Genomic DNA, 26,763 nt, shown 5'->3' on the forward strand with positions numbered 1-26,763 from the left:
CACAGGAGAAGCTGTGAAAATCAAGTTATCCTGTTATAAGAGGCATTTATATTTATAAGGGAAATCTCCATTTGGAATGTGCCTCCCTCTCTGTACCAGTAAGAGGAGGATGAGTCTAAGTCTCTAAAAACTCTTATCAGTTGGGGAAGGCAGCAACTCAGATCTCACAGCCCTTGTTTACTGTGGTTTGTCCAATAACTTCCATAACTGACTCCTCCTCCCAGTCCCCAATATTTTGTCTTTAGCTGGAAGCCATATTTAAGGTGGTGGCTTAGGCCATTTGGGGAGTTACTCAGTTTTCCTGGGTCTCTCCCACATATTCAGAAGGTATACATGTTACTAAACTTTTGTTTTTCTCCTATTAATCTTTTATCATTGGATGGTCTCAGCCACGATCCTAGAAGGGTAGAGGGAAACTTGTTTTTCCTCTTCTACAACATCTTGTACTTTTCTATGTCTAGGTTAATATTTCTGACATAGGTTGCAAATGACTTTATCACTACTTGATGATTCTCTTCTGTACATGCAAGAATATGCAGGAGTAAGGACATAAGTTATGAAAGATATAGATGCTCTTATAAAACCCCTTATAAATTCTTCTTATAATCCTTACAATTTCTTAGAGTTCTTCGAAGCAGAGCCTAAGACAGGGACCCTTGTCCAAGTAATTTATTGATGGTGATTTATCAGGAGAAACCTCTGAAGGAAGGAGGAAAGCAGGGTGAAGGAGAAAGTAGGCCAAGATGTTTCTGAAGTCTAGTGGTCATCCTGAACCTATGAGGCATCAAGAAGGTTCTCAATGACACCAAAGCGTTACAGCCCAGAGGCAAGTGGTCTGGCTATTGGAACCCCATTTCAGCCAGCCATTTGTTACAGGACACCCACAGGGGCCAGCTGTCATAATCTCCCAGACATTACCATCTGAAGTGGTTTCCATCTGCCATGGACAGGCATATGCAAAGGTTTGGCATTCAACACCCATGGCTTCTGGGGAGATAATAAATACCCCACCCCAGAAAGGGGAATCTGGACACCAACAGTATCGACTACACATGGTATCAAAGGAGCTAAATTATGTCCACATGATGTCCTTTAAGAACACTTACGAGGAGTTCCTGTCGTGGTGCAGTGGTTAACAAATCCAACTAGGAACCATGAGGTTGCGGATTCGGTCCCTGCCCTTGCTCAGTGGGTTAAGGATCCAGCGTTGCCGTGAGCTGTGGTGTAGGTTGCAGATGCGGCTCGGATCCCGCGTTGCTGTGGCTCTGGCGTAGACCAGTGGCTACAGCTCCGATTAGACCCCTAGCCTGGGAACCTCCATATGCCGTGGGAGCGGCCCTAGAAATGGCAAAAAGACAAGAAAAAAAAAAAGAACACTTACGAAACCACCTATTAGCAAATCACATGTAAAACAGCATAATCTGAAAGCCTGGAGAACCAGAGTAAGTGAGTAACATCAGCTAACATACTGAGTGTTTGCTCTGTGCTACACATAGTTATACAGTCTTTATTCTTCTCAGGAAATCTACAGTTATGTACTATTATTGCTCCTATTTCATAGTAAATTAAGACACAGAGAGGTTGCATAACTCAATCAGAGCCACACAGCTAGCAAGTGCCAGTGGATGATCTGGTGATCATTAACCATTGACTTTATATGGTAAAGCTTCTCTGGAACAGAGAACGTGAAATTCTAATCCCTATCGCAAAGCAAAACCTCTTAAATTGGGCCCCCATTTTAGCAGGTTCCTAAAGTGATCCTTTTTTTTTTTTTTAAGTTTCATCAAAGTATGCAGTTGATTCACAATGCTGTGACAATTTCTGCGGTCAACAAAGTGATTCAGTTATACGTATACATACATCCATTCTTTTTCAGAGTATTTTCCCATATAGATTATCACAGAATATTGAATAGAGTCCACTATGCTATACAGCAGGTCCCCATTGGCCAATCATTCCATATATCACGGTGTGCATAGGCCAATCCTGAACCCCCCAATCTGTCCCCCTCCCCCACTGACCTGTCCTCTTTGGTAACCATAAGTTTGTTTTCAAAGTCTGTGTGTCTGTCTCTGTTCTGCAAATAAGTTCATTTGTATCCTTTTTTAAGATACCACATATAATGATGTCCATATGATATTTATCTTTTTCTGCCTGACTTCCTTCACTTAGTATGATAATCTCTAGGTCCTTCCATGTTGCTGCAAATGGCATTATTTCATTCTTTTTTATAGCTGAGTAGTATTGTTTTTTATATGTACCACATCTTCTCTATCCATTCTTCTGTCAATGGACATTTAGGCTGCTTCCATGTATTGGCTATTTTAAGCAGTGCTGCAGTGAACATTGGGCTGCATGTATCTTTTCAAATTATAGTTTTCCCTGGATATATGCCCAGGAGTGGGATGGCTGGGTCATATGGTAGTTCTGTTTTTAGTTTTTTAAGGAAGCTCCTTAATGTTTTCCATAGTGGTTGTACCAATTTACATTCCCACCAACAGTGTAGGAAGGTTCCCTTTTCTCTATACCCTCTGCAGCATTTATTGTTTGTAGACTTTTTGATGATGACCATTCTGACCGATGTAAAGTAGTACCTCATTGTAGGTTTTTTTTTAATTTTTTTATTACTCAGTGAATTTATTACATTTATTGTACAATGATCATCACAATACAATTTTATAGAATTTCCATCCCACAACCCCAGTGCATTCCCCCACCCTCTGAACTGTCTCCTTTGAAAACCATAAGTTTTTCAAAGTCTGTGAGTCAGTATCTGTTCTGCAAAGAAGTTCAGTCTGTCCTTTTTTCAGATTCCACATGTCAGTGAAAGCATTTGATGCTGGTGTCTCATTGTATGACTGACTTCACTTAGCATAATAATTTCTAGGTCCATCCATATTGGTAAAAATGCTGGTATTTCATTCCTTTTAATGGCTGAGTAATATTCCATTGTGTATATGTACCACATCTTCTTTATCCACTGCTCTGTCAATGGACATTTAGGTTGTTTCCATGTCTTGGCTGTTGCAAATAGTGCTGCAGTGAACATTGGAGTTTATGTGTCTTTCCGAGTCATGGTTTTCTCTAGATAGATGACCAGGAGTGGGATTGCTGGATCAAATTACCTCATCATAGTTTTGATTTGCATTTCTCTACTAATTAATGATATTTATCATCTTTTCTTTACTTTTTTTTTGCCATCTGTATGTCTTTGGAGACATGTCTGTTTACATTTTCTCCCCATTTTTAGATTGCATTGTTTGGTTTTATGATATTTAGCTGAGTGAGTTGTTTGTATATCTTGGACATAAATCCCTTGTTGGTTGCTTCATTTGCAAAGATTTTCTCCCATTATGTGCGTTGTCATTTCATTTTATTTATGGTTTCCTTTACCCTGGAAAAAGCTTTTAATTTTAAATTTATAACTAGGTCCCATTTAAAAATTTTTATTTTCATTACTCTAGGAGGTGGGTCCAAAAAGATATTGCCGCAGTTTGTGTAAGAGAGTGTTCTGCCAATGTTTTCCTTTAAGAGTTTTATAGTATCTGGTCTTATATTTAAGTCTTTAATCCATTTAGAGTTTACTTTTGTATACGGTGTTTGAAAGTATTCTAATTTTTTTCTTTTCCATGTAGCTTTCCAGTTTTCCCAGCACCGCTTACTGAAGAGATTGTTGCCACTTTTATTGAACATAACTTTGGAAGTCTTAGCCACGATAATCAGAGAAGAAATAAAAGGAATCTGAAGTGGAAAAGAAGTGAAACTCTAGCTGTTTGCATATGACATAATACTACACATAGAAAATCCTAGAATAATACTATACACAGAACACTACTAGAGCTCATCAAGAAATTCAGTAAAGCTGCAGGATACAAAATCAATACACGGAAATCTAAAGTGATTCTTCAAAGCCACTGCCAAGTGGAAAACATTTTCCAAAATGGAGAAAAGTTGTGCAAAGGACAATGTCAGCAGGTAAAAATGATCATCAGAAATAGATGCACCTGTGAAATTTTTTCCAGGTAGTCTGAAGGGAGTGAGAAGGAAAAGCAAGAATGAAATTGAGAATAGGCTGTCAAGTACCAAGCGATAATTACACAGAAAGAAATAAGTTTTTGTTGTTATTTTTATTCTTAAATAAGAGCAGAATAAAATAAAAAATATAAAATGAAAATTAAAAGTATAGGAAACATTGGCTTTGTGTTCCCATAGGGTGCCCTACTACTTCTGTGCTGGCCAGTGTAGGCATTTATCCCTAAAAATAGGCTAACCTACCTCTTTCCCAGAGAGGAACAGAATATCGTAAAACTGAGAAAGAAAATAATATTTCCTTAGAGTTTTTGGAATTAAAAATGCTTTATAAATGCAAGGAAATAAGTTAATTGCTGATCTATGATGAGCAGCATATTTTTATGTAGATGTATGGTGTTGTTTTCTGAAATACCTTGTGACCTGAATATGTCTACTTTCATAAAAATATGTCATCATGAAAGTTGGACCAGGGAGACAAAAGAGAAAAGAGAACCAAAAAAGGAGAGATTACAAAGCATAATGCCACTTGGCTACAATGAAGTATTTTCCAGGCACTTTCATACAGAAATCACCAGCTACGGTGCCATCTTTCCCATTGCTCATTGATCTAATTAAAAAGATTGCTAAAAGGACAGAAGAGTCTTTTATGATGTAGGTCGACAGATCAGACTGACCACATCCCATTTAATGCTTCATTTGTTCATCACTGCTATCCAATTCATTGTGACAGTTATATACAAAAAAATCCCAAGTCTTGTCTGGAGAAATATTCCTAAGTAACAAGCTTGTTTCTAATTAAGGTTATTTGTCTGCTATATCTGCATTCTTTTTGGTTCATATTTAAATAAGTTTATATGGAATTTATAGTGATACTTTTTGTATGTTACTCTGTTAAGACCAGATTAAATACTCCAGCAATTTAGGGGATTAATGGGTAGTCCTCAGAATGACCTCAAACTAACTTAAAAGGCATCAATCATGTGATGGAGAGTTTTGGAGTTGGGAATGAGGGTTGGAACCTCAAGTTTTTATACTGTGCTAAAAAACAGAAAAGAAGGAGCATTGGATATTTAAAGTTATGTACTAACTGAACTGACCCCACCCCACAAACCTAGTAGCAGGTGTTGAGTCAAATACTTAGTTTAATCATATTAGTGATGATTATATGGAAGCTCTAAAATCTCAAGGCTAGTGTGCAGTGCCAGAATTGTTCAGAGAGCATTGAAGAGAAATTGATTATCATAGGAAGTTAAAGCAAACAGTTCACTTAGTAAGTTAATAACTGAGGGAAGGGTTGGGTAACATTAATTTGAAGCAAGTCTAGCAATTCAGGTGTATAAACTCATTTTCCACCTTTTCAGCAGGCCAAAGATGCCAGTGATCAATATTGAGGACCTGACAGAAAAGGACAAATTGAAGATGGAAGTTGACCAGCTCAAGAAAGAAGTGACACTGGAAAGAATGCTGGTAAGTTGCTGCTCTCTTTCAAATTTTATTTTTAGAGATATCTGTAGCACTACCAAGTAAAAAATTATTGAAGGGGAGCAGAATTTGCCACCCCAAAATATTCCTCTTTGGCATAAGGATTATTTTAGGCTGATCGTTAAAAACAAAAACCAACCAAACAACAAACTAAAAAACAGACACAGAGGAAGCTCTGAAAACCAAGTAGAAGTTACCCTTTCCTAAGAGATAGGACATTTATAAGGGAACTCTGCATTTGTAAGTGTATCTCCCTCTCTGTATCAGGAGAAGTATGACTCTAAATCTCTAAGAAACTCCTGTCAAGGGAGAAGCCAAGGATTTAAAGCTGTTAACAACCTGACCTTTGTTCACTGTTGTTACAAAACAAAATTCAATGGTGTAAGTTTGAATATATAATTGGCTTTATTAAATATAACTCATGAATTGGGCAGCAACCCATCAAACAAGGCTCTCCCTGGAGCTGCACTAAATTGAAGGTGTTTATAGGCAGAAGAGGATGGGACGAGGAAGTCATAAACAAAAGAAAGGAATTATTTCAGGCAGGGTCACTTTTCTTTGGATAAAGGACAGGGGTCTGTCATGCAGATGACTTCACTAGTGTTGATCAGGGAATTCCGGACTCATGGGTTTAAAATTCCACTCTTGGGAAAGGGTGCAATTAGGTTAGGTATTACATTTTGGTTTGTTGACTTGGGACTTCAGCATAAGTGATTGCATTGGGGGCCAGTTCTTTCTTCCTTCCTTTCTTTTTTCTTTTATTTTCTTCTTTTTCCTCTTAACAATTTCCATCTTTTGACCAAACTTTCAGCTTAACTGAGACTTGTGATCAAAATATAAATCATTAGCACCATTCTCAGCTACTGTTCTGTAGTTCTTTTTTACTGATCCTCTATGTGATATTCGTAGGTCATGATGTTTTTGCTGAATCTCTGTGGTATTCATAGGTCATGACTTCAAGCTCAAAAATTTCTTAATTAGTCATTCTCTTCATGCCTTTTCTGGTGTTCCAGTCTTTGGGAAATCATTTGCTTGGGTTGGCAGCTGCAGACATGCACTTAAAGCTTTTGAGAGAATACAGCACACCAGGGAAACTACTGTGATTGTTATAAGCTGCATAATTTGGAGTCCATTTCAGAGCCATGGTCCCAAGACCCAAACCAATCAAAGTCAAATCAGGACCCCATTGAAAGAGTCACCTTTGTAAACCAAGCGGCTTGCTCTGTGAGCTTATGTAACTAAGTTTAAACTTTACTTTTTTTTTTTTTTTGGTCTTTTTGCCTTTTCTAGGGCCACTCCTGTGGCATATGGAGGTTCCCAGGCTAGGGGTCTAATCGGAGCTGTAGCCACCAGGCTACGTACGCCAGAGCCACAGCAAAACAGGATCCAAGCCGCATCCTGCATCTGCGACCTACACCACAGCTCACGGCAATGCCGGACCCTTGCTTGACCCACTGAGCAAGGCCAGGGACCAAACCCACAACCTCATGGTTCCTAGTCGGATTCGTTAACCACTGCACCACGACGGGAACTCCAAGTTTCAACTTCTTCAGAAGTGTTAATCCAGGTATAGCAAGTGGTATTGGCCACAGCATAGACACCTCCTTTCTCAGCTAAAAGATAATCAAGGGTTGTCCTATTATCAAGAATAACTTTGGCCAGAGAGTCTAGGAATTTTGTTGAGCAACTATTATTTTGGCAGTTAGTTCTGCAGCAGTTTCAAGAGTTAAGGAGTGATTCTTGATTGTATACTCATTTGCATTTACTCCTAAGGAGGGAAACGGTGATCTACCAAAAGGAGCTAATTTTGAATCATGAATGCTTCCTGGTGGGTCTTTCTAACTTGGCAGTGTAAATCAGGGCAGGGTGGGTTGATGAGTGAGGTGTCTCAATTTTTCTGTGAGAATTAGAGGCATAGCTAGATAAGTTAAGAGGGATTGCCCAGTTATGTGCAGCCACCCAGACATTCATAGGCCCAAGGAGAATAGTAACCACCACAGACAAAGGTAAATCCTATCAGCGGCCAAACCACTCCCACTAAGGTAGCACTGTTAATGGTTTCTAGCATCATGGACAGACAGGAGTTTTTGATGACGAGTCCAGCCATCTGAAAGATTAAACCCTTAACAGAGGCTTGGGAGCTATGAATAATGATGTTATCTTTCAAGGCTAATGCCAGAGTAAAGGAAAGAAAGGGAGTAAGAAAGGTTTTCATGTTTAGTTCAAGTCTGAAGTCTTGCTTTGTCACTTTGGGTGGAAGCAGTTTACATCAGTGTCAGCTACTTCTCTTCCTTGTGGATTTGATTTGAAGGTCTCCAGCATTTACACAGAAACAAACATCAGGTGAAGCCTTCTTCAGCTCTAAGATGTGTATTCAAGGTTTAAGTCCTTGAAGTTTGGCTGCCATCTGGATAGTGCGGAGAACCTGGTATAGTCCCTTCCAAGGAAACTCAAGGGTATTCTTTGTTCTAGTGACTTAAAATAAAAAGGATGGGTGAAAATTGAAAATGTTACAGAGGAGTAGCTAGATATTTGAGGAAACTAGAAGAATTCAGGATGCAGTCCAGTTTGTAGGTATATAGCAAAACCTCAAAGACAATTAATAAGATTGGAATCTAATATCTACAAAGGTACAAACATAATTTTTCTCTATAGAGATTCCACCATTTTTATCAAAGATAATTACAGAAAAACTAATTTGTTTGCATGCATTAAAGTTGGCCTCATTATTTACGTAAGTTCAGCAAGAATAGTGATTAACCATATAAGCCCTTTCAAGACTGCTTTGCTGGGACTTTTCACAAGGAATCCCAGATTGAACACTTAAAGTATTCAAAGTCAGGAAGCCAAGCCAAGAACTGGCCATCAGGTTTTACCTGCAATACCATTTCAGTTAAAACTTTGGTGTTTTAGCAAGTGTTTCAAATTGTGTCCTGTTACAAGGAAAACAGATTCTTATTGAAATTGCATGAATAACTACCTGTGTTGCCAGGAAAAGAATACTCAAGAGTTTCCAAATTTTGGAGGATCTGGTAGGGAGAAAAAGTAAATGTTTTCATCTTTATTTACAAAGGTATTCTTTACCAAATTGCTCTAAGTCATAGGTAGCTTAAGAGAAAATGTTAAATCTGGAAAAACAAAACATTGAAAAACCAGAAATGTTTCTAAAAATTATAATCATCTTCCTTAGTTCTTATAGTTCTAAGTAACTCAAACTCTTTGAATACAGTTTTCCATTGGTTCTGGAAATTCTTATCCAGTTCAAATTTATGCTCCTAAATTTATCAGAAACCTTGAAAAAAATCTTTGCCATGGATCTCCTTGAGGATGAAATACTTTTGTACGAAAACTTTTTCAAAGCATCAGAGTAAAACAATAACTTTCTATAAATGACAAAAGATTTTAAAATGTCTGTTATTAAATATCCAATGAGAGTTCGTATATAATGCAATTGACAAGAGAATTTGATTATTTCTGTGAAACACAACATTAAAGATAGTAACCAGAATTGTTAGTGATAATGTTATACCAGGACAAATAAGACTTTAAAAATGTCATCTAATTTCTGCAACACACATACATATACCTATACAAATACATCATAAAGAAGGCTTAGTGTTCTTATTTTACAATGCTTCCAGACAATTTAGCATATTAAATGCACTTAATTATTTTAGCATCTCCCTTTTTATAAGGAGAGAGCACAAATCTTTTGAAATGTTTCTGGAACCCCTTGGAAAATCCCAAAGTCAGTTTGAGGTCAAAACGACTTTGCTTAGAATTTAATTTGGGGACGTTTGTCAAAGATATCAAAAGATTTTAAAACATTGGGTCAGATAGGATCATAGGTCACTATAAAACAAAATATATTTACTTAACCATAGTGACAACTAAAGACTATGCAGGCAAATACAGAAAGTTAAGTCATTGTAAAACAAAAACTAAAACAAAACAAAACAAAAACCCCTAGCTTTTTAACAGAGAATATTTGATTTTCTTAAGTAATCAAAGACCTAATAAAAAAGATACAGGTAATTATCTTGTCCAGATACAAAACTTTTGTTTTCTAGACAGTTCACTTACTTGCAAGGTAAATAAAAACCTTTGTTTATAATTTATTAAAAGCATACCAACAACCCAATAAAACTTGTTCTTTCCAGCAGATGGAAGAAAATTGTGCTCTACATAAGTACATTATAGATATTAAAGTTTATTTTTTAAATCCTTATAACAAATTCATTTACTCTCATCCAGCTTAACCACATGTAAAATTCCTTTCCCCAAATTTCTTTTTTTACAAACACCCTGCAGTTTTCTTTTTTGAATTAAGATTTTGTCCTATTCTTTTCTTTTTCTGAAATAACAAACTCATTTTGGGACAAAATTACTTTATTTTCCCTCCGCAAAACATATCTCCATTCCTCATATATATTTTTCTTTTACTGAAAATACACATCTCTCTCTGCATACAGAGATGTGGCCCTTATTATATCTAGTAGTTTTAGTTACGTGTATTAGAATTTTTAGCCCTTAGTAAGTTTAATTACTAGTGAAAATAAAGAAACAGTTGTGACTGTCCCTTATACTAGGATTCTGTCGTTTGGTAAATTTATAAATATGTTTTATAATCTTATTTTTAGAAACCTATGCTTTCTCAGAAAATTTTTCAGTGTGGCACAAAACATGCTTATTAATAGACCCAAATATCTTTAACTCTTTGATAAAGGGAAGCAAAATTGGATAAATCTGTGCTCAGTAATATTTCAGTATTTTGGTTTATTTAGAAATAATCTGGATACTCATCATTTAAATTATCTTTAAGGCTTTCAGCTTATTGAAAAGATTTGGGGAAAGTATTTTAAAAGTGTTTTTATCCTACTTACAGCTAGTTAATTTTCTTGTTCTTAACAATTACGTTAAAGTTACCCACGAAACTCCATGAGACATCAAAGTTAGCCATTATCTCAAGCTATTTTTCTTGCTGACAATTTTTGTAAGAGATAACTTGAGCTTATTTAACCTTTAGTAAGCCTAGGTAAAAGCTGTATGTCTAAATTATGTTTAGTATCAATAACTCTGAAGACGTCTGTTTTAATTAAATCAAAAACTTAAACTAGCTTTTATCTCAGATCATGTGAATCTGAAAAGCATTTGAGTTAGTTTTTATTGTATCTTTTAAAATATTATGAATATGTAATTCATTTAAGTGCCTACTTTTCTTTAGGCCATTTAAATAGAACTCTTTTGTAAAATAATTTTGGCAATTTGGAGATAGAAAAATATCATACACATACATATAGAGAGAGTCATGAATATAAAAATGCAAACAGAAGAGTTCCCATCATGGCTCAGTGGTAACGAACCCAACTAGTATCCATGAGGATGTGGGTTCAGTCCCTGCCCTTGCTCAGTGGACTGGGGATCCGGCATTGCCATGAGCTATGGTATAGGTCACAGACGTGGCTGAGATCCCATTTGCTGTGGCTGTGGCGTAGGCTGGCAGCTGTAGCTCCTATTTGACCCCTAGCCTGGGAATTTCCATATGCGGTGGGTATGGCCCTAAAAAGCAAATAAATAAATAATTAATTAAAAACGAAAACAGGAGTTCTCTTCATGGCACAGCAAAAACAAATCCCACCAGGAACCATGAGGTTGTGGGTCCCATCCCTGGCCTTGCTCAGTGGGTTAAGGATCTGGCATTGCTGTGAGCTGTGGTGTAGGTCAAAGACATGGCTCAGAACTGATGTTGCTGTGGCTGTGGTGTAGGCCAGCAGCTATAGCTCCAATTCGACCCCTAGCCTGGGAAGCTCCATATGCTGCACTCATGGTCCTAAAAAGCAAAAAAAAAAAAAAAGTTAACAGAGACCTTATAGCTTCCATTCTAAAATTTTAAGCATGAGATAGGTATTTGTGGAAAAGATGCCTAGTTTTGTTGTTGTTGTTATTTTTGTTTGTGGTAGCCTTTCCTGAGAACAAAATTGTATTCACCCAAGTCCTCGAACTGGAGTCCAGCTTAAATCTGACCCAGTTTAATCCTAGACCCAGTTCAGTTCTTAAATCAGAGCCAGTCCAATCCTAGACCCAGTATGGCTTTTAGGTCAGACCAATTCAATCTCAACCAGTAACTGCCAGCAGTTTTCAAGGTAGAATTTGGGGAGCAAGGAGAAGACTGAACCAGCAAACCTTAGAAGTGAGAACAGCAGACTGATTTCAAACAGATGAGGAACTGCAGCTGCCACCAGCAGTTCTCAGTGTGGAATCTGGGGACAAAACCAAAAGCTGGGGTTTCTAACCAAATGGGCAAAGCCACAAGACTGTAGTCTGACGCAAGAAAGGAAATACTTGTCCTAAAGAGATAGGCTGTCATGAATTATTTTAGGGTTAAGAGTCTGATAAGTATCTTAAGCCCATAACTGTCTCCCCACACCCTTGTCGTCCTCACCCACCATCTTCTTTTGTATGTCACTGCACATGGTATATAAGGTCATGTCTTGAACCGTTTCAGGGAGCTACTCAGTTGTCCTGGGTCTCTTGCTTGTTTACCGTAGGTATACATATGATTAAACTTCTGTTTATTTTTTTTTTTCCTGTTAATCTGTGGTTCTTATTATAGGGTCAAGAACCTAGAGGGGTAGAGGGAAAATTATTATTTCCTCTCCCAAATCAGTCCCTGGAGAGATTCAATGTAGTTGAAAATGAGTTGTTCAGATGCATTTCATCAGAAATTAAGAAAACTAATCATCATATTTATTTCTTAATTAGAGTTTAAATCACAAGTCTGGCAAACTATTTCCCATAAGCGAAATCCAGCTCTTAGCCTATTTTTGTTTGACTTCTAAGCTAAAAATGTTTTTTTACATTTTGATGGTATTGTTTTTTAAAAAAAGGAAAGAAAACTAAAATGAAGAATAGGAGACAAATCATATTTTAAGCAATAAAATGAAACAATGCATGTAGGCATTTTGTTTTTACTATTCTAAATTGATAAGCTTTTCTTTATTTGTTATTGTGCAAAACTTTTACCCAAGACCTCATCCCCTCCAGAACTGTCATGACCAGTAATGAATGTGAGTACATTCTATTCCTTCTCTGCAAATAAAAATGAGTTCAGGCATAAGAACTAACTGGCTTCTCCTAAAAACATTTGTCAGATCTTGGAAATGGTTCCCCAAAGTCCTCCACTATGAGAAGGGGCAGAAATGGCAAAGGAATAAAAGTTCCCACCAAACAGTGACTGAAGCTTGGAAAATGTAGATAGGTGTTTTAGATCTCTTCATTTTAGGAAAGTTAGAAGAGCAAAAACTCCTCCACAAGTGATAAGAGTATATTTTATGCTTTTTTTAAAAAGCTCATTTTATCAGGCCAAAGCAAAAAAAAAAAAGAATTTGTATTATCTTCATACTTTGCTTAAAACTCTTACTCCCAATAAAAATTGGAATTTTGGCTTCTTTTATATTTTTAGTTGTCTCAAACTTCCCTGTTGCCCTTTCCATACAGGCAAGACATGTTTTACTATAAAGATAAAATTCAATCTGTTAAACAGCGCAAGAGTTTAGAATACGCACGAAAAAAGTTAAAATCCTTATCTTTATAATTTGGGGAAAATAAAATAAACTTTTGAGGTAAAGGAGAATTATTTTTTCTTCTTTACTGGAAACATCCAAAAGCTGTCTTATTATTCATATACTCAGAATTGTTTTGCAGGCAGTTTTGTTATCTTCATTTTTATTACTCACTTGTATCACGTTCACCTGGGAATTTTTGTTTTGAGTAAATGCTACATACACCCCCATTTGTCAGGTTGTTGGTTTCCTTTCCCCTGTTACTCAAACTGCCAAAACTACACACACACACACACACACACACACACACACAGAACTTTCCAGTCCTGACACAGGATGGCATGGTGTCACCACTGTATGGTTAAGCGGTATCTTCCATATCCCTGGTTCAGATTCTGACTCCACAAATGTCTCCCTGTGTAACATTCACTTAAATTAGCTAATTTAGCTGGGCCTCTGTTTCTTCATCTGTAAAATGGGAATAGTAACAATATATAATTATTATTCAAAAAATTTTTGTTGTCTATGAACCAGAACTGGTTCATAATATTCCACAACCTAATTTGCTATCAAGGCAGTAGTACTGTCAGAGTTAGACAGCTCTTTGTATTCAGTTTCTAAAGCTGCAATTTGTGATGACTATAAGTGAATATGATAGGCAAAGACTAAAGACAATCTTTATAGTATTAGCCAAAGAGAGCTATCATTTGATTGACTGCCTATGTATGCCAGGTACTTAATTCAACCTGTGTTGCTTCTCCTATTTCATAGATTGAAGTAACTAAACTATCTTAACTAAAGACACACAGCTGGTAAGTGGACAGAGCCAGTATCAAACCTGGAATGGCCTGAATCCAATGCCCAGGCTCTTTTCACCATGCCATGTAATCCCATATTAAACTGTATATTCTTAAAATAAGCCTTCTAAAATAATTTTGAAGCATATACACTCACATAGGAATTTTAGGTAGTATATTGATCCTCATTTTCTCAGATCCTAGCCAGATATTATCAAAACTAGCCCCTTACTGATTCTTGAATTAGAACAATTTAAACCTCTGTTCCTGGCATCTGGTTGGGGCCAAAAGAGCTAGTGTTTGGAAAGGGCGGGGGTGGGGGTGGGAAATGAATCTAAAGCTCAAGTTTAAATTTTGAGGAGGAAAAAAAGTAAATCTAAATTATTGCATATTTCAAATGTCTGCCTAAATTCCAGGTATTGTCCTGTGAATAAGCCACCTGACCATTGCCTTGCCCTGGTTATAAACAATTTGTTCTAATACAGAGATAATGAGTTGGTAGATTGTAATTAATTTTAAGTCTGGTGTCTAATGTTGCTTGGAATTTTCATGCAAAAAGGCATAAAGATTTTATTAAAACAAAACAAATTCCTTAGATAACTTATAGAATGGTGATTTCATAGACTGCCAAAAATGAAGCAGTAGTGTGTTAATGATATATTAAGTGAAAACAAGCTGACAGTTTAAAGAAATGAATGATTTGGTCTCATGTGTGTATGTGCTTGTGTATACACACACATTTATATTTACATATGTAGAAAATGCTGCCTCTCTCTAAAAGTTATATTAAATGGTACATTAACAGGCAGTGGCTGAGTCCATTAAAATACTAAAACCTGATTTTTCACAAAGTCATTACTATAATGCAAGTGCAGATGACAAGGAGCAAGCTCAATAAAGTGATTTAGTTCAGCATATATTTATTTACTGAGCACCAACTAAATGCAGGTTCTGTTCTAGATGCCTGGTATACCTGTGAAGAAATCAGCCCAAGTCTTTTGGAGCTCACCTTCTAACACAGTCATGATCGATCATTGTAGATGAGTTTCAAATGAAATTTACATGTGTGTACTTCTGAGAATCCAGGAGGTGATAAGCCTGGAATTTAGCAATTATTCATTCCCTTCCACCTTTACAGGTCACATTTTTGGAATGAGGAAAAACTGTTTAATCAGTGTTCATTCTGGTAACATTCTTGACTTAGGATGTCAGCTGTGTTCTGATCCTTGGATCCTGTCTCCTTTAAAAAAGCTGGAGGCAGTGTCTGCTGAGAGCTCTTAGCTGAAGTAGGGCTATCAGATTAGTCTCTGCCTGAAGATATCCAGGAGAACAGGGGAGGGAGCAGCTCTTCTATCTTAGAAAGTACAAATTCATTGGCAGAAAGCAGGATCACATTTAAAAAATAGAATGAAATTATAATTATAGATACATTCTTAGATTCTGCAGTATTCTCTATCAAACTGAGTCATCTCTTTCTTTTTTCCTTTAAGGTGTCCAAGTGTTGTGAAGAAGTAAAAGATTACGTTGAAGAAAGATCTGGGGAGGATCCATTAGTAAAGGGTATCCCAGAGGACAAAAATCCCTTCAAGGAGCTCAAAGGAGGCTGTGTGATTTCATAGAGAAAAAAAAATGTAATTCCATGGAATATCTTGAGCTTTAATGACAATACTAAATTTTGGTCATCTGTAGTAATACTATTAAGCATGTGCATGAACTTCTAAATTATAAGTTTCAATAAAACTAGGAATGTGGTAATGCCTAAGTCTCTGCTTTTCTTAAAGATCTTAGCAGAGGGTTTAACATATAATTGACAAATATTGATTGACCCCTTCGACAATAATTAATGCTTAATAATTAATTAATGGATCTATATTATTCTGGATGCTAGCATAGAGTTAATGTTTTATGCTTCTCCATTACTCTTAATATTTCACCTGGAAATGTCATGGTTTCACTTGCATTTTCCCCAACCTTTCTCTTATTTACAGAATTAAGAAGTGTGTTCTTTTGATTCACAGAAGACCTCTCCTGGAAGAATGTCTGTTGCAAAAATTTTTGATGTTAATCTTTTGGTTTTTGTTTCTCTTTCTCTCTCAACCCCTGGTCAGCAGCGATGGTTTTAACATAACATAACCTCTTTCTACATTCTTACCAACTCTACTTGTCACCAATGACATGACTTTTCCCCAGAATGCCAGCTGGATTAAGGGTTCAGTCTGTCGTCATGGAGCCCAAAGGATTTAACTAGCACTCAAAGGCTTTGAGAAGCTGGAGAGTTCTGGCTCTGGCACTTTACTGCCTAACTCTGGATGTCTTCTACTCTAGGATAGGGATAATAATGGCCCTCTCCCCTTTTTCCTGGCAGTTAAATAGGTTATGAATCTAAAGGTCATCCCAAGTTTGGTTCCTAGCACATTGCTCTCCCACTCTGGCCAGTGTAAATGATCAACAAAGATCTGTTGGCTCTTGCCCAACCCCGTCCTCTTGCAGTGGAAAAAAATCAATGCTCAGAGAAGGAACTGGCAAATCTCTCAGGTCCAGATTCTGGATCTCTGGATGAATGAGTGGCAACACACTTTAACACATATCAAAAATGCTTTGTGGGGAGTTCCTATTGTGGCTCAGCAGTAATGAACCCGACTAGTATCCATGAGGACTCAGGTTCGATCCCTGGCCTCGCTCAGTGGGTTAAGGATCCAGCATTTCTGTGAGCTGTGGTGTAGGCTACAGATGTTGCTTGGATCTGGTGTTGCTGTGTCTGTGGCTACAGTGGTTACAGCTGCAGCGCCTATTTGACCCCTAGCCTGGGAACTTCCATATGTCTCAGGTACGACCCTTAAAAAAAGACAAAAAAAAAATGCTTTGTGTATTTAGAGATTCCAGGATAAATTAGGAGCCTCACCTCTTTTTTCCTCAGGAGGAGCTCTTTTCAACCTGCCCTAGGTAAAGTTAAAAAACCCTTTGTGCCCCCGCCCCCGCCCCCAGCACTTCCTTTCTTTCTCCCTTTCCCACTCTAATTTTTCTCCCCAGCAACCATCACCTTCTAGCATACTATATATTTTATCTGTTCATTAGTTTGTTTAATTGTGGGCTGTCTCTATGAGTTTTACATGTGCAATTTAATGTGTATCAATTGTTCCATATATCTTTTTTCCCCCCGATTAAAAAAATACAGTCTTGGCTATGGCATTTAGTAACGTATAGTCTTAACCAACATCTCTAGCTTTCATTTACCAACTGGAAATAGATTTTGGAGCCAGATAATGCTAACCTAAAACCATGACTCATCCACTTTCTAATTGAGACCTTTAGACAAGTAAATTCAACACTTAAATCTAATTTTTTTCGTGTGTAAAATGGATTAAGATGCATTCTATGTGAATATTTTAAATCACTTAGATAGGAAATATATAGGGAAAAAAAACTAATAAATGCCCTCTATAATTATAAACCCTTTAGACTTCCTGTTGCCAACAGACTTAGCCATTAAATAATCACTGCCATGATACCTCATTTTCCCACCTTTTGGATTTAGTCATACTGATCTCTCCATCTGAAATGTCCCTCCACTCCATCTAATTTCAGCTTTTTGAAGTCCTACTCCTTTTCCAAAGATCACCAAAAACTATTTCTCTCTTTAATTCCATCCTCGGTGTATTTTACGTTTCTCTTAAGTCATTTAATATTACTTTCTTTATTAAAATTTATATGGTTGTCTTAATATCAATGCTATATTGTAAATTTTCCAAGTCAGCATCACTGTTCATCTTTGAAACTGCCTTACCAACTAATAAATTGTCTCCACAATTAACTTAATTAGTGCTTAACTCAAGAGCAGGCAAGGACAGTATTATTGAGTAATTCAGAATTCTTATTGGCTTAACTAATGATTAAATCAACAGGGGGTAAAGTTCCTATTGCTTAAAAATACAAATTGTTAGCAGAAATTTGAATAAGATAAAAATTATAAGAAAGGAAGTATTTGATCCATCAATCCCACTCCTGGGCATCTATCCAGAGAAAACTATGACTTGGAAAGATACATCTACTCCAATGTTCATTGCAGCACTATTCACAATAGCCAAGACATGGAAACAACCTAAATGTCCACAGACAGAGGAGTGGATCAAGAAGATGTGGTACATATACACAATGGAATATTACTCAGCCATTAAAAGGAAACAAATGATGGCATTTGCAGCAACATGGATGGATCTAGAAATTACCAGGCTAAGTGAGGACAGTCAATGAGATACCGACCATCAAATGCTATCACTTACATGTGGAATCTAAAATAAGGACACAATGAACTTCTTTGCAGAACAGACACTGGCTCACAGACTTTGAAAAATGTATGGTTTCCAAATGAGACATGTTGGGGGTTGGGGGGATGCACTGGGGGTTTGGAATGTAAACGCTATAAATTTGGCTGTCATGATTATTGTACAACTATAAATGTAATAAGATTCATCACATAATTTTAAAAAAAGAATTAAATGAGAAGGAAAAAAAAAAAAGAGAGACCTCATAAAGCTCCCTAGACCCTTCTACCCTATGAGGACACAGCAGTAAGGTGCTGGCTCTGAATTAGGAAGGGATCCTCTCCTGACCATACTGGCACCTTGATCTTGATTTGTGGGAAATAAAATTCTATTGTTTATAAGCCAAAAAAAAAAATATCTTACTGGCTTAACTAGTGATTAAATCAACAGTAGGATAAAGTTCTTGTTGCTTAAAAGTACAAATTGTTAGGACAAATGTGAACAAGATAAAAATTATAAGAAAGGAAGTATAGAGAAGATGGCCTAGGAAGAAGAAAATAAAATTATGACTATCCTTCAGCCCACACAGCTACAGCTGGCAATATGTGACTGTTTTTTGTTTGTTTGTTGTTTTTTTTTTTTTCCTTAGACGTTTTTATTTGAAGGCCATGGATTCCTAGACTAAAAGGAATGAAGACTACAGGGAAGAGAAAAAAAAAAAAAATCCTCCATAGTCTTAGCATTTGGCTCTTCAACAAAACTTCCCAATATCATTGGTAGAAATGAGTTATGTGTACATTCTTACTATATCACTTGAAATAGTTGAACTTTGAGGCTGTTTTATTCATATATGTGAGTTTAAGTTTTAGCAAGGAAAAAAATATTGTTGTTTTAATTTGGATTGATCTGATTTTAGCCAGATTTCAAAATAAGGCTAATATCAAACTTTCTGAACTCTTAAAAGAATGCATTACCATGAGGAAAACAATAAACTGAGTAATGAAGTTGACCAATTAATTATATGCAATAGAAATTAAAGTCTGGTATGGACAGAATTGGTAAATCATTTTGATATCATGAATTGTAAGTAATTGTTAATGTAATCAGAGCATCAGCCGCTGGTCATCCTGTGATTGCCTATTATTTTTACCTGGAAAAATAATTTGTGTTATAATAAATTGAACCAATATCAAATGAACCAAGAGTGCATCAAATGTGGGTTAAATAATTTCCTTAAAGGAGCTATCATTTTAATGGCCTAAACAATCACCCTTTACTTTATAAGTTTTAGAAGAGCAGAATTTGGGAAGTAACCTCATTTCATTACCTACAGAACAGAGGCAGAGAGGATCTATGTCTTGCAAAAATCACAAGGTAAAGTAAACCAAAACCCAGTCTTTTTGAAGTTCAAATGAGTATTAAATCAACTCCCATAAAACTTCCCTCAATATTTTCTTTATATGGATTTTTAACAACATACTTAATACATCAGATAACTAGTCACAGAATTATTTTTCCTTTTTTTGCATTCCAAGGTAAACATGTCATAGTCTTTGCTTTTTCATACTTTAAAAGTGAAAGTAACCACATGGTTAATTTTTTTTTTATTAAGCAGATTCTTTAAAACGTTTATCAAGAGATAGTGGACTAATAAAGGTTTATTTTGGATTACATCTATCATTTTGACCACAGAGTGGTTTCTATACTATTTTGTAATAACTTCTACTAGAGGTAATATGGACGAGATAAGTAAAAATTTGACAATACAATTGGATATAACTAATAGTGGATTTTAACATTTGTCTATCCAAAATGTTTTGCTGATAAAATTCAAGAATACATGAGAAATTGCTTACTACATTGCTCTCTGGGAGGTGAATTCCATGCTTGATCATAATATCGTAGAAGTTAAATAACCATTATGGATTTATAAATATCACTGCATAGAACTAGATTTCCCAAGGAAGAAATTTCCAGGCCCAAATAATCCTATTTCTATGACTTGATACAGACATACATTAATTTACCTAACCAGCTTATTTCATTTGGGTGCTGAGCTTATTTAATTCAGGCCACATTAACTACTTTCACTAAACTTTAAGCTGTTTTTAACCAACTTTTTTAAATTTAGGCAAACGGAATCAAAAACATGAATCAGTTCTGGAGACAGATGTGCTTTTTGTCTTGGCTCACTGCTCACTAGCAGGGGAAAACTTAGCACAGCTGACATAATTTCTTTGAGCCCAGGAGATCCTGGAACGTGTGGTATTTCAAATACAGAAAATGAAGCTCCTAAATATTTTTCGTGAAAGTAACTTAACAGATGTAGATACATAAATACAGTTAGAAGTGAAATGTATCTTAGCTAATTCACTCCTCCCCTACCCTATCACATATTTCACAAGTTAGAAAACCAACATCCAGAAAGAAATGTGACATTTCCAGTGATGGCCAATGGCAGAGCAGGCACTGGAACCCTTGAGTCATCAAGGAGCTCATTGTTCTTTACATTCTAATATATTCATTGAGGACCACTGGGAGGATCATGGACAGGAATTATGAGCAAATGCAAACTTCTGCTCACAAAGCAGAGAGTGGCCATGGCATCTAAGGCCAAGTACCCTGAAATATTCTGTTACTGCCTCCACTCAACCTGAATTTGACTCTGTGGGCAGGGGGTGTACTCTGGGGAGAAAGAAATATGTATCTGACTGCTTAAAATACTTTTTCTGTGCTTTTTTTCTTCTTTTAATCTTTTGAGCATCATTAACAAGGTTTTAGAGAGTCAAAGGGAAACTGCAGGTAAACATCAGACCCTTTTTCCTGGCTTAGCAGCCAGATGCATACTGCGTTACAAAAAGTTGAGAGAAACCAATATTAAGTGGATCCACTGCAAACATCCAGGAAGGTGCTTGAGCCAAGAATTCAAAACTCTTGGTGTCAAATGTCACCCAAACTTTGGCAGATGGGGAGTGGAGAAATACTTTCTGCTGAGAACTTTTAATAGTCCTGCCTCTGTCTTCTCTAGGATCATCCTTTTCTACCTCAAATTTTACAAAGAAGAAATAACAACTCTGTTGTTGAGGATGCCGTTTATTAAGTTCAGAAAATGGCCTGCGAGTTATAAAAAATGTTCCCATCCCTATGCCCTTTTCATCCCCAAATTTGTAAATCTGCTTCAGGCATTTAACAGACTAGCTGTGTGCACATCAACAGAAGCAGTGGGTGTTTCTGGAATAACAGCTCAGTTTCATTTTCCTCTTGGGCCTTTTCTGAAACGTCCACATTTCCCACAAAAAACATGTATGAACTGGGGGAAAGTTACACGCTGTGTATTTTTGAAACTCTTGGAGAGGTGAAGGGCCGTTATTTCCTGCAGGGTAGTGTCCTCCTTTTGCTTGCTTCACAAACAAAACCCGGATGTGACTTGGAAACGAAAAAAAAAAAGGAACAAAAAGTAAAACTTTTGTTGTTTCTCCAGGAAAGTGGAAGTGGGCTAGCTCAGCTCCAACCTTGGGCCCCAGCCCAGGCCGGTCCCCCGCGGAAGTGGCAGGGTGGGGAGCCGAAGAGCGGCATCCCGCGGGAGAGCGCACGGCCTCACTACTTCGGCCGCCCCGCAAACTGAACCCTCTCTGGACTCACTGGGGCAGGCCTCCCGGGGTAGTGGGGACCTGAGAAAGAGCCCAGGGCTTTTAAGACCGTGGGACGCTAGGCAGGGCTGGCGTTAGAGGACGTCGTCGGGGCGCTGGGGACCACGGCCCGGGGAGGCAGTCACCTCCTGCGCAGGCGGGGTGCGCCAGCAGCGCAGTTATTTCAGGAGGCGCCAGAGTTTGCCGCCCGTCCAGGCGCTCCACTTCCAGAGCTGCCCCTGCGGCTGGTTCTGGGGTGAAAATGCCGGCCCTTCACATCGAAGATCTGCCAGAAAAGGAAAAGCTGAAGATGGAAGTTGAGCAACTTCGCAAAGAAGTCAAGCTGCAGAGACAACAGGTAAGTTGGGTGTCCCAGAAGATTTCCTTCTCTGAAATGAACCAAGGTCAGCTTTTCCTAGGTTTGTTTCAGTAAAACAAATAGGTTTTTTTGCTCTTGGGTTTGGGGGTTTTGTTTTTGTTCTTCCCCCCCCCCCCCAAGCTTCTCTTGAAGAGGGGCTTTGGTGGTGCTTGGGAATTGCCAGTTGATGTGGGAAAACGGAGCCAGGCAGGATCCCGTTAAAGCCAAATGTTGGAAAACGGCAGGGACAGATGAGAAATTCTGCCTGCTGATAGACAGTTGGTTTTAAAAACTTAAGCTGTGGGGAAAAGGCAGGTGGCTCCTTATTTCCTTGATCTTTTTCATAATGGGAAAGAATGGTATTTAAAAGACTTTTCTTTGAAAAAAAAAATCACAATGTAAGTCTTGGATTACCTAGTTTTGAGTTTCGTCAGGGTTCTCCAGAAAGTGTGTGACAAACAGTCCACAGGGGTTTGGAAGCAAAACATTACAATTTCTATCTTTATTTGTAACTTTCATCCCTTTATAATTTCTAGTTTATGTTTTGTAAGTATGCACAGTGGACTAATACCTATGCAGTAATATCTGTTTATGAATAATTATACATACACTGTGTACAGAAATTCTTTTTAGTTATCATGATTAACAATTTTAGGCACCCCTGAAGTGGATTACAAAGTCTATGAGAAAATAGGTCCCAGTGTTCAGAAGTTTCCACTGAAATTTGTTGGAGACTGTAATTTTTACTTCAAATTTTTACTGATAATAGGGGCCTGTATTTCTTCCTTTTTTTTCCCTCAGCCAGGCAACCTGTAGTCCAGAAATAGATTGGGGGTAGATATTTTTTAAGGGAAATGATCTGGTAGTTTCTCCACAGCAAGAAGAATTTAACCTGGTTTTATTTCTCTATAGTCTAACACTAGAAACAGTGAAGGAAAACAATGGAAAGGGAGTAGGTATGGTTACTATGCTTACTTACTTTCCTGCTCTAGTTTTGGTAAATCTGTTCAGGACAAGAGTCTTGTTACACAGAAGCACATTTTGAGTGATGTTTGGAAGATGTGGGATTCGGGGGGTTTACTCTTTATACATTTCTTTTCCCAATTTTAATCTTCCAAATCCCTAGTCTCCCCAGATTTTGAAGTGCCAAGCCTTTTCTGTGCATGTTGAAAGCTTTTGTAGCTTTAAAAATACTGCTCATGTTTAAAGGGAAAACAGTTACAGGACTCGATGAATAGGCCTGTTTCTTGAAATGAAGGGACCCCTTTTGTAGATGGCAAAGCCCACAATTTGGCATCTCTTGGCCACTTAGATTTTTTTTTTTCACATGGTGAACCTTATAGGTTACATATTAAAGAGAGTTGGACTTGCACATACTGAAGTAAAGCATTGTGCAAAGTTGAAATATCTTAATATTTGGTATCACGATGCAGAACTTAGAGAGGAAAAGAGACAAGTGTCTTCCAGTTATCTAAAGTTTCAAATTAGAAATTGGTCAAGGGCCTGGATGCAGCTGACCATGTAGAAATTAAAGGTATTATTCATTAGCAATGCCTCCTGCAAGCTTCCCACCTCCAGTCCCTCAGACATACCCTGCAGGAGTGGCCTTCCAGCCCCAGAAACTCCAAGTTTATGCCACATGAAGAGAAAATTCAGGGATAACCTTAGAAGATGGCACGGGGTGGGGGTGGGGGAATCTAAGTCCTAATATTAAGATTTCAACATTTTATTACACACTTTCCATTATATAGCATTAGTGCTGGAAAAACATTATGGCTTCTAGAGATCATTCGACCCTTTTGCTTTTAAGGATGAAAAAAACCGGAATCCCAAGGAAGCTGACTAGCCCGTTATTTGACACCCCAGAGAAAATGATAGGGCAGTTGTTAAAGCATGACACTAAAACACACATCTTCTGATGCCCAGTCCATTATTTTGTTAATAAATTGTCCATTTCCGAGCTGTGGTTCTGCTCAGGCCAAGGACACACAATTCACAGGCTAAACTCGGGCTGTAGCCAATTGTTGTTCAACCATATCCTCTTGATCTTGGAAGGAAATGCACAAAGGAGTAATTATTCACTTTTGGAGGTTACACATCTTTTTGGAAACCTAATGTAGAAGCCTCTGTAAGAACAGATACACTGTGGGGAAACGTGAGTCTTATCCACAAATTTTTTTCCTTTTTTTTTTTTTTTTTTTTTGCTTTTTAGGGCTGCACCCGAGGCAAATGAAAGTTCCTAGGCTGGGGTTGAATCAGAGCTACAGCTGCCAGCCACAGCCATGTCCACAACCTGCACCACAGCTCATGGCAATGCTGGATCCTTAACCCACTGAGAGAGACCAAGGATCGAACCTGCATCTTCATGGATCCTAGTTGGGTTGTTAACTACTGAGCCCCGAAGGGAACTCCCCATAAATTTCTTTGTGGCCAAAGAGCCCAGTTTATGATACTAACATCATCACCTCTGAGGATTCACTTAAAATGCCCATACAATGAATGTTAGCAAGACTGATAGCAAATGTTACCTGAGAGAATGGTACTTGGAAAGATTTTATTTTGCCACATCTTAACTATAGCACTTAAATTTTATATCCCTGTATGCCAAGAATCTTTGGGGGTGTGGGAATAAAACACTAAATTTTTGATTTTTTAAAGATTTCAATTGTGGTATAATAGACATGAAGCATGTTAATTTTAGGCATATAACATAGTGATTTGATATTTGTATATATTGCAAAAATGATATATGTTAGGTTAGTTTAAAATCTCATATTTTATAATTTCCAGTTTCTAGTTTGTGATTATACAGGATGTACTAACACAGTCATGTCTGCACTTCTAAGTAAATAATTATATCTATTTTAGGATACATATGCAAACATTTTTTAGTGATCACCATTAAAACAGTTTGAAGATTATTAATCTAAATTACAAAATGGGAACATTTGCCTAGATTAAAGGTCTCCATTGGAATTTTCCAGAACTACTATAATTTTTACTTCTAATTTCTTACCAGTTATGTAGGCCTTCATTATGACACTGACCCTTTTTTTTCTTTCTTATTCCCCTCCCTTTTTTAAACCCACTTTTACAAAATGTTTCTTAAGGATAGACTTTTTGAAGAAAAGTCTTCCTCCTTTCAGAAAAAATTTAAACTACTTACATAAACATAAGCTTCAGATAAGGCTAATTAGCCTCAGATAAGTCTTTTATTATGATCAATTCTGAGCAGAGACACAGAGGGAGACTTAGGGGCAACTTTAGCCTTTCCAGAATCAGACTTTCTCCAATGCTTCTGTCATTTTGTAAAACTGCAGAACCTGGAACATACCCACTAAGTAGGAATTGTTGCAGGACACATCCCCAAACTTTTGGGGAGTGTCTACTACTGCACCTGCTCAGTAGCATGGAAAATTGAAAGTGGGGGATATTTTAGTTCCCAAAATATTGTGATACATCATAAATGTATTTGCAGAGGAAGGAAATCATATGAGGCACAGTGGATAGAAATTGCTCAGGATAATTTTTTTAACACAGTGACTTTCAAACTTTTTGACCCTGACTGCATTAAGAAATATATCTTATAGAGTTTATATCATTCATATATATTATATAAGCTCTGTGCTGCACACCAATATTTTTATTCTATTCATTTTAAAAATTCTGGTTGTACCCAATTGCATTAATTTCACTAAAGGATGGTGACAAAATTTGAACAATCATGACCTCTTTCTTTCTTCCTTCCTTCTTTTCTCTCTCTTTCCTTCTCTTTCTTTCTTGCTTTTTTCTCCTTAAGGTATCTAAATGTTCTGAAGAAATAAAGAACTATATTGAAGAACGTTCTGGAGAAGATCCTCTGGTGAAAGGAATTCCAGAAGACAAGAATCCCTTTAAAGAAAAAGGCAGCTGCATTATTTCATAAATAACCCTGTGGAGAAACTTCATCCTCAGTGGAAGGAATATTTTGTTGTATTTTTCTGAAGTAAGACCGAAGTGCCTTTTAAAGAAGGAACAACGAAAGTTAAAGGAGACTTTCTTAAGCATTCACATAAATATGGTCATGTCTGAAAGCTTTGTGCCTCTCATCTTCATTCACTACACACTTCTTATAAGAGGGCGCTCAGTCCAGATGGACAATTATGGAAATAAGGACATCACTTGTGCTTGACTCACCTTCAGTATTATTGCTTGATGCCTCAAATAAAGTTTTATCTCTGGAAACTGAGTGTTGGTGGTTTAGGAAAGCTGTTTGTTTGTTTTTTTTTAATTAACTTTTATATTTTTCTCCATAACATTTAGATGTTCAGGCCCTGTATCTAAAGAGTCGGTGGTTTGGAGTACCCATAGTGGCTCAGTGGTAATGAACCCAAGTAGTAGCCATGAGGATGCAGGTTCTATCCCTGGCCTCCCTCAGTGGATTAAGGATCTGGCATTGCCATGAGCTGTGGTGTAGGTCACAGACATAGCTCAAATCAGGCACTGCTGTGGCTGGCAGCTGCAGTACCCATTCAACCCCGAGTCTGGGAACTTCCATATGCCACAGGTGTGGCCCTAAAAAAGAAAAAAGAAAAAAAAAAGATTAGGTGGTTTGATAGATCATGTCTCAGATCCAGCTCTTTCTGTTTCAAATCTCAGGAG

At 37.2% G+C, this 26,763-nt stretch overlaps 2 protein-coding genes across 5 annotated transcripts in view; both read left to right on the forward strand.

Annotated features, from left to right (window-relative positions):
* The window catches only part of GNGT1 (G protein subunit gamma transducin 1), a 45,253-nt gene extending 29,623 nt beyond the window's left edge, over positions 1-15,630 (forward strand). The window contains exons 2-4 of one of the 4 annotated variants that reach the window (XM_047753221.1): positions 3,636-3,975; positions 5,394-5,499; positions 15,364-15,630. In XM_047753221.1, the coding sequence (XP_047609177.1) occupies positions 3,941-3,975; positions 5,394-5,499; positions 15,364-15,492 (270 nt within the window). In that variant the 5' untranslated portion in view covers positions 3,636-3,940 and the 3' untranslated portion in view covers positions 15,493-15,630. Of the gene's footprint in view, positions 1-3,635; positions 3,976-5,012; positions 5,303-5,393; positions 5,500-15,363 lie in introns of those variants that run through there. The other 3 variants (XM_047753222.1, XM_047753224.1, XM_047753223.1) reach the window with 3 other exon arrangements.
* Positions 15,631-21,490: 5,860 nt separating this feature from the next.
* On the forward strand, positions 21,491-26,350 carry GNG11 (G protein subunit gamma 11). The gene is made up of 2 exons (XM_047753624.1): positions 21,491-22,122; positions 25,922-26,350. Exons 1-2 carry the CDS (start codon positions 22,027-22,029, stop codon positions 26,045-26,047), a joined length of 222 nt encoding a protein of 73 aa, XP_047609580.1. The 5' UTR covers positions 21,491-22,026; the 3' UTR covers positions 26,048-26,350.
* The last annotated feature ends 413 nt before the right edge of the window (positions 26,351-26,763 follow it).

The sequence above is a fragment of the Phacochoerus africanus genome, chromosome 11, assembly GCF_016906955.1.
Source record: "Phacochoerus africanus isolate WHEZ1 chromosome 11, ROS_Pafr_v1, whole genome shotgun sequence".
NCBI classification, from domain to species: domain Eukaryota; kingdom Metazoa; phylum Chordata; class Mammalia; order Artiodactyla; family Suidae; genus Phacochoerus; species Phacochoerus africanus.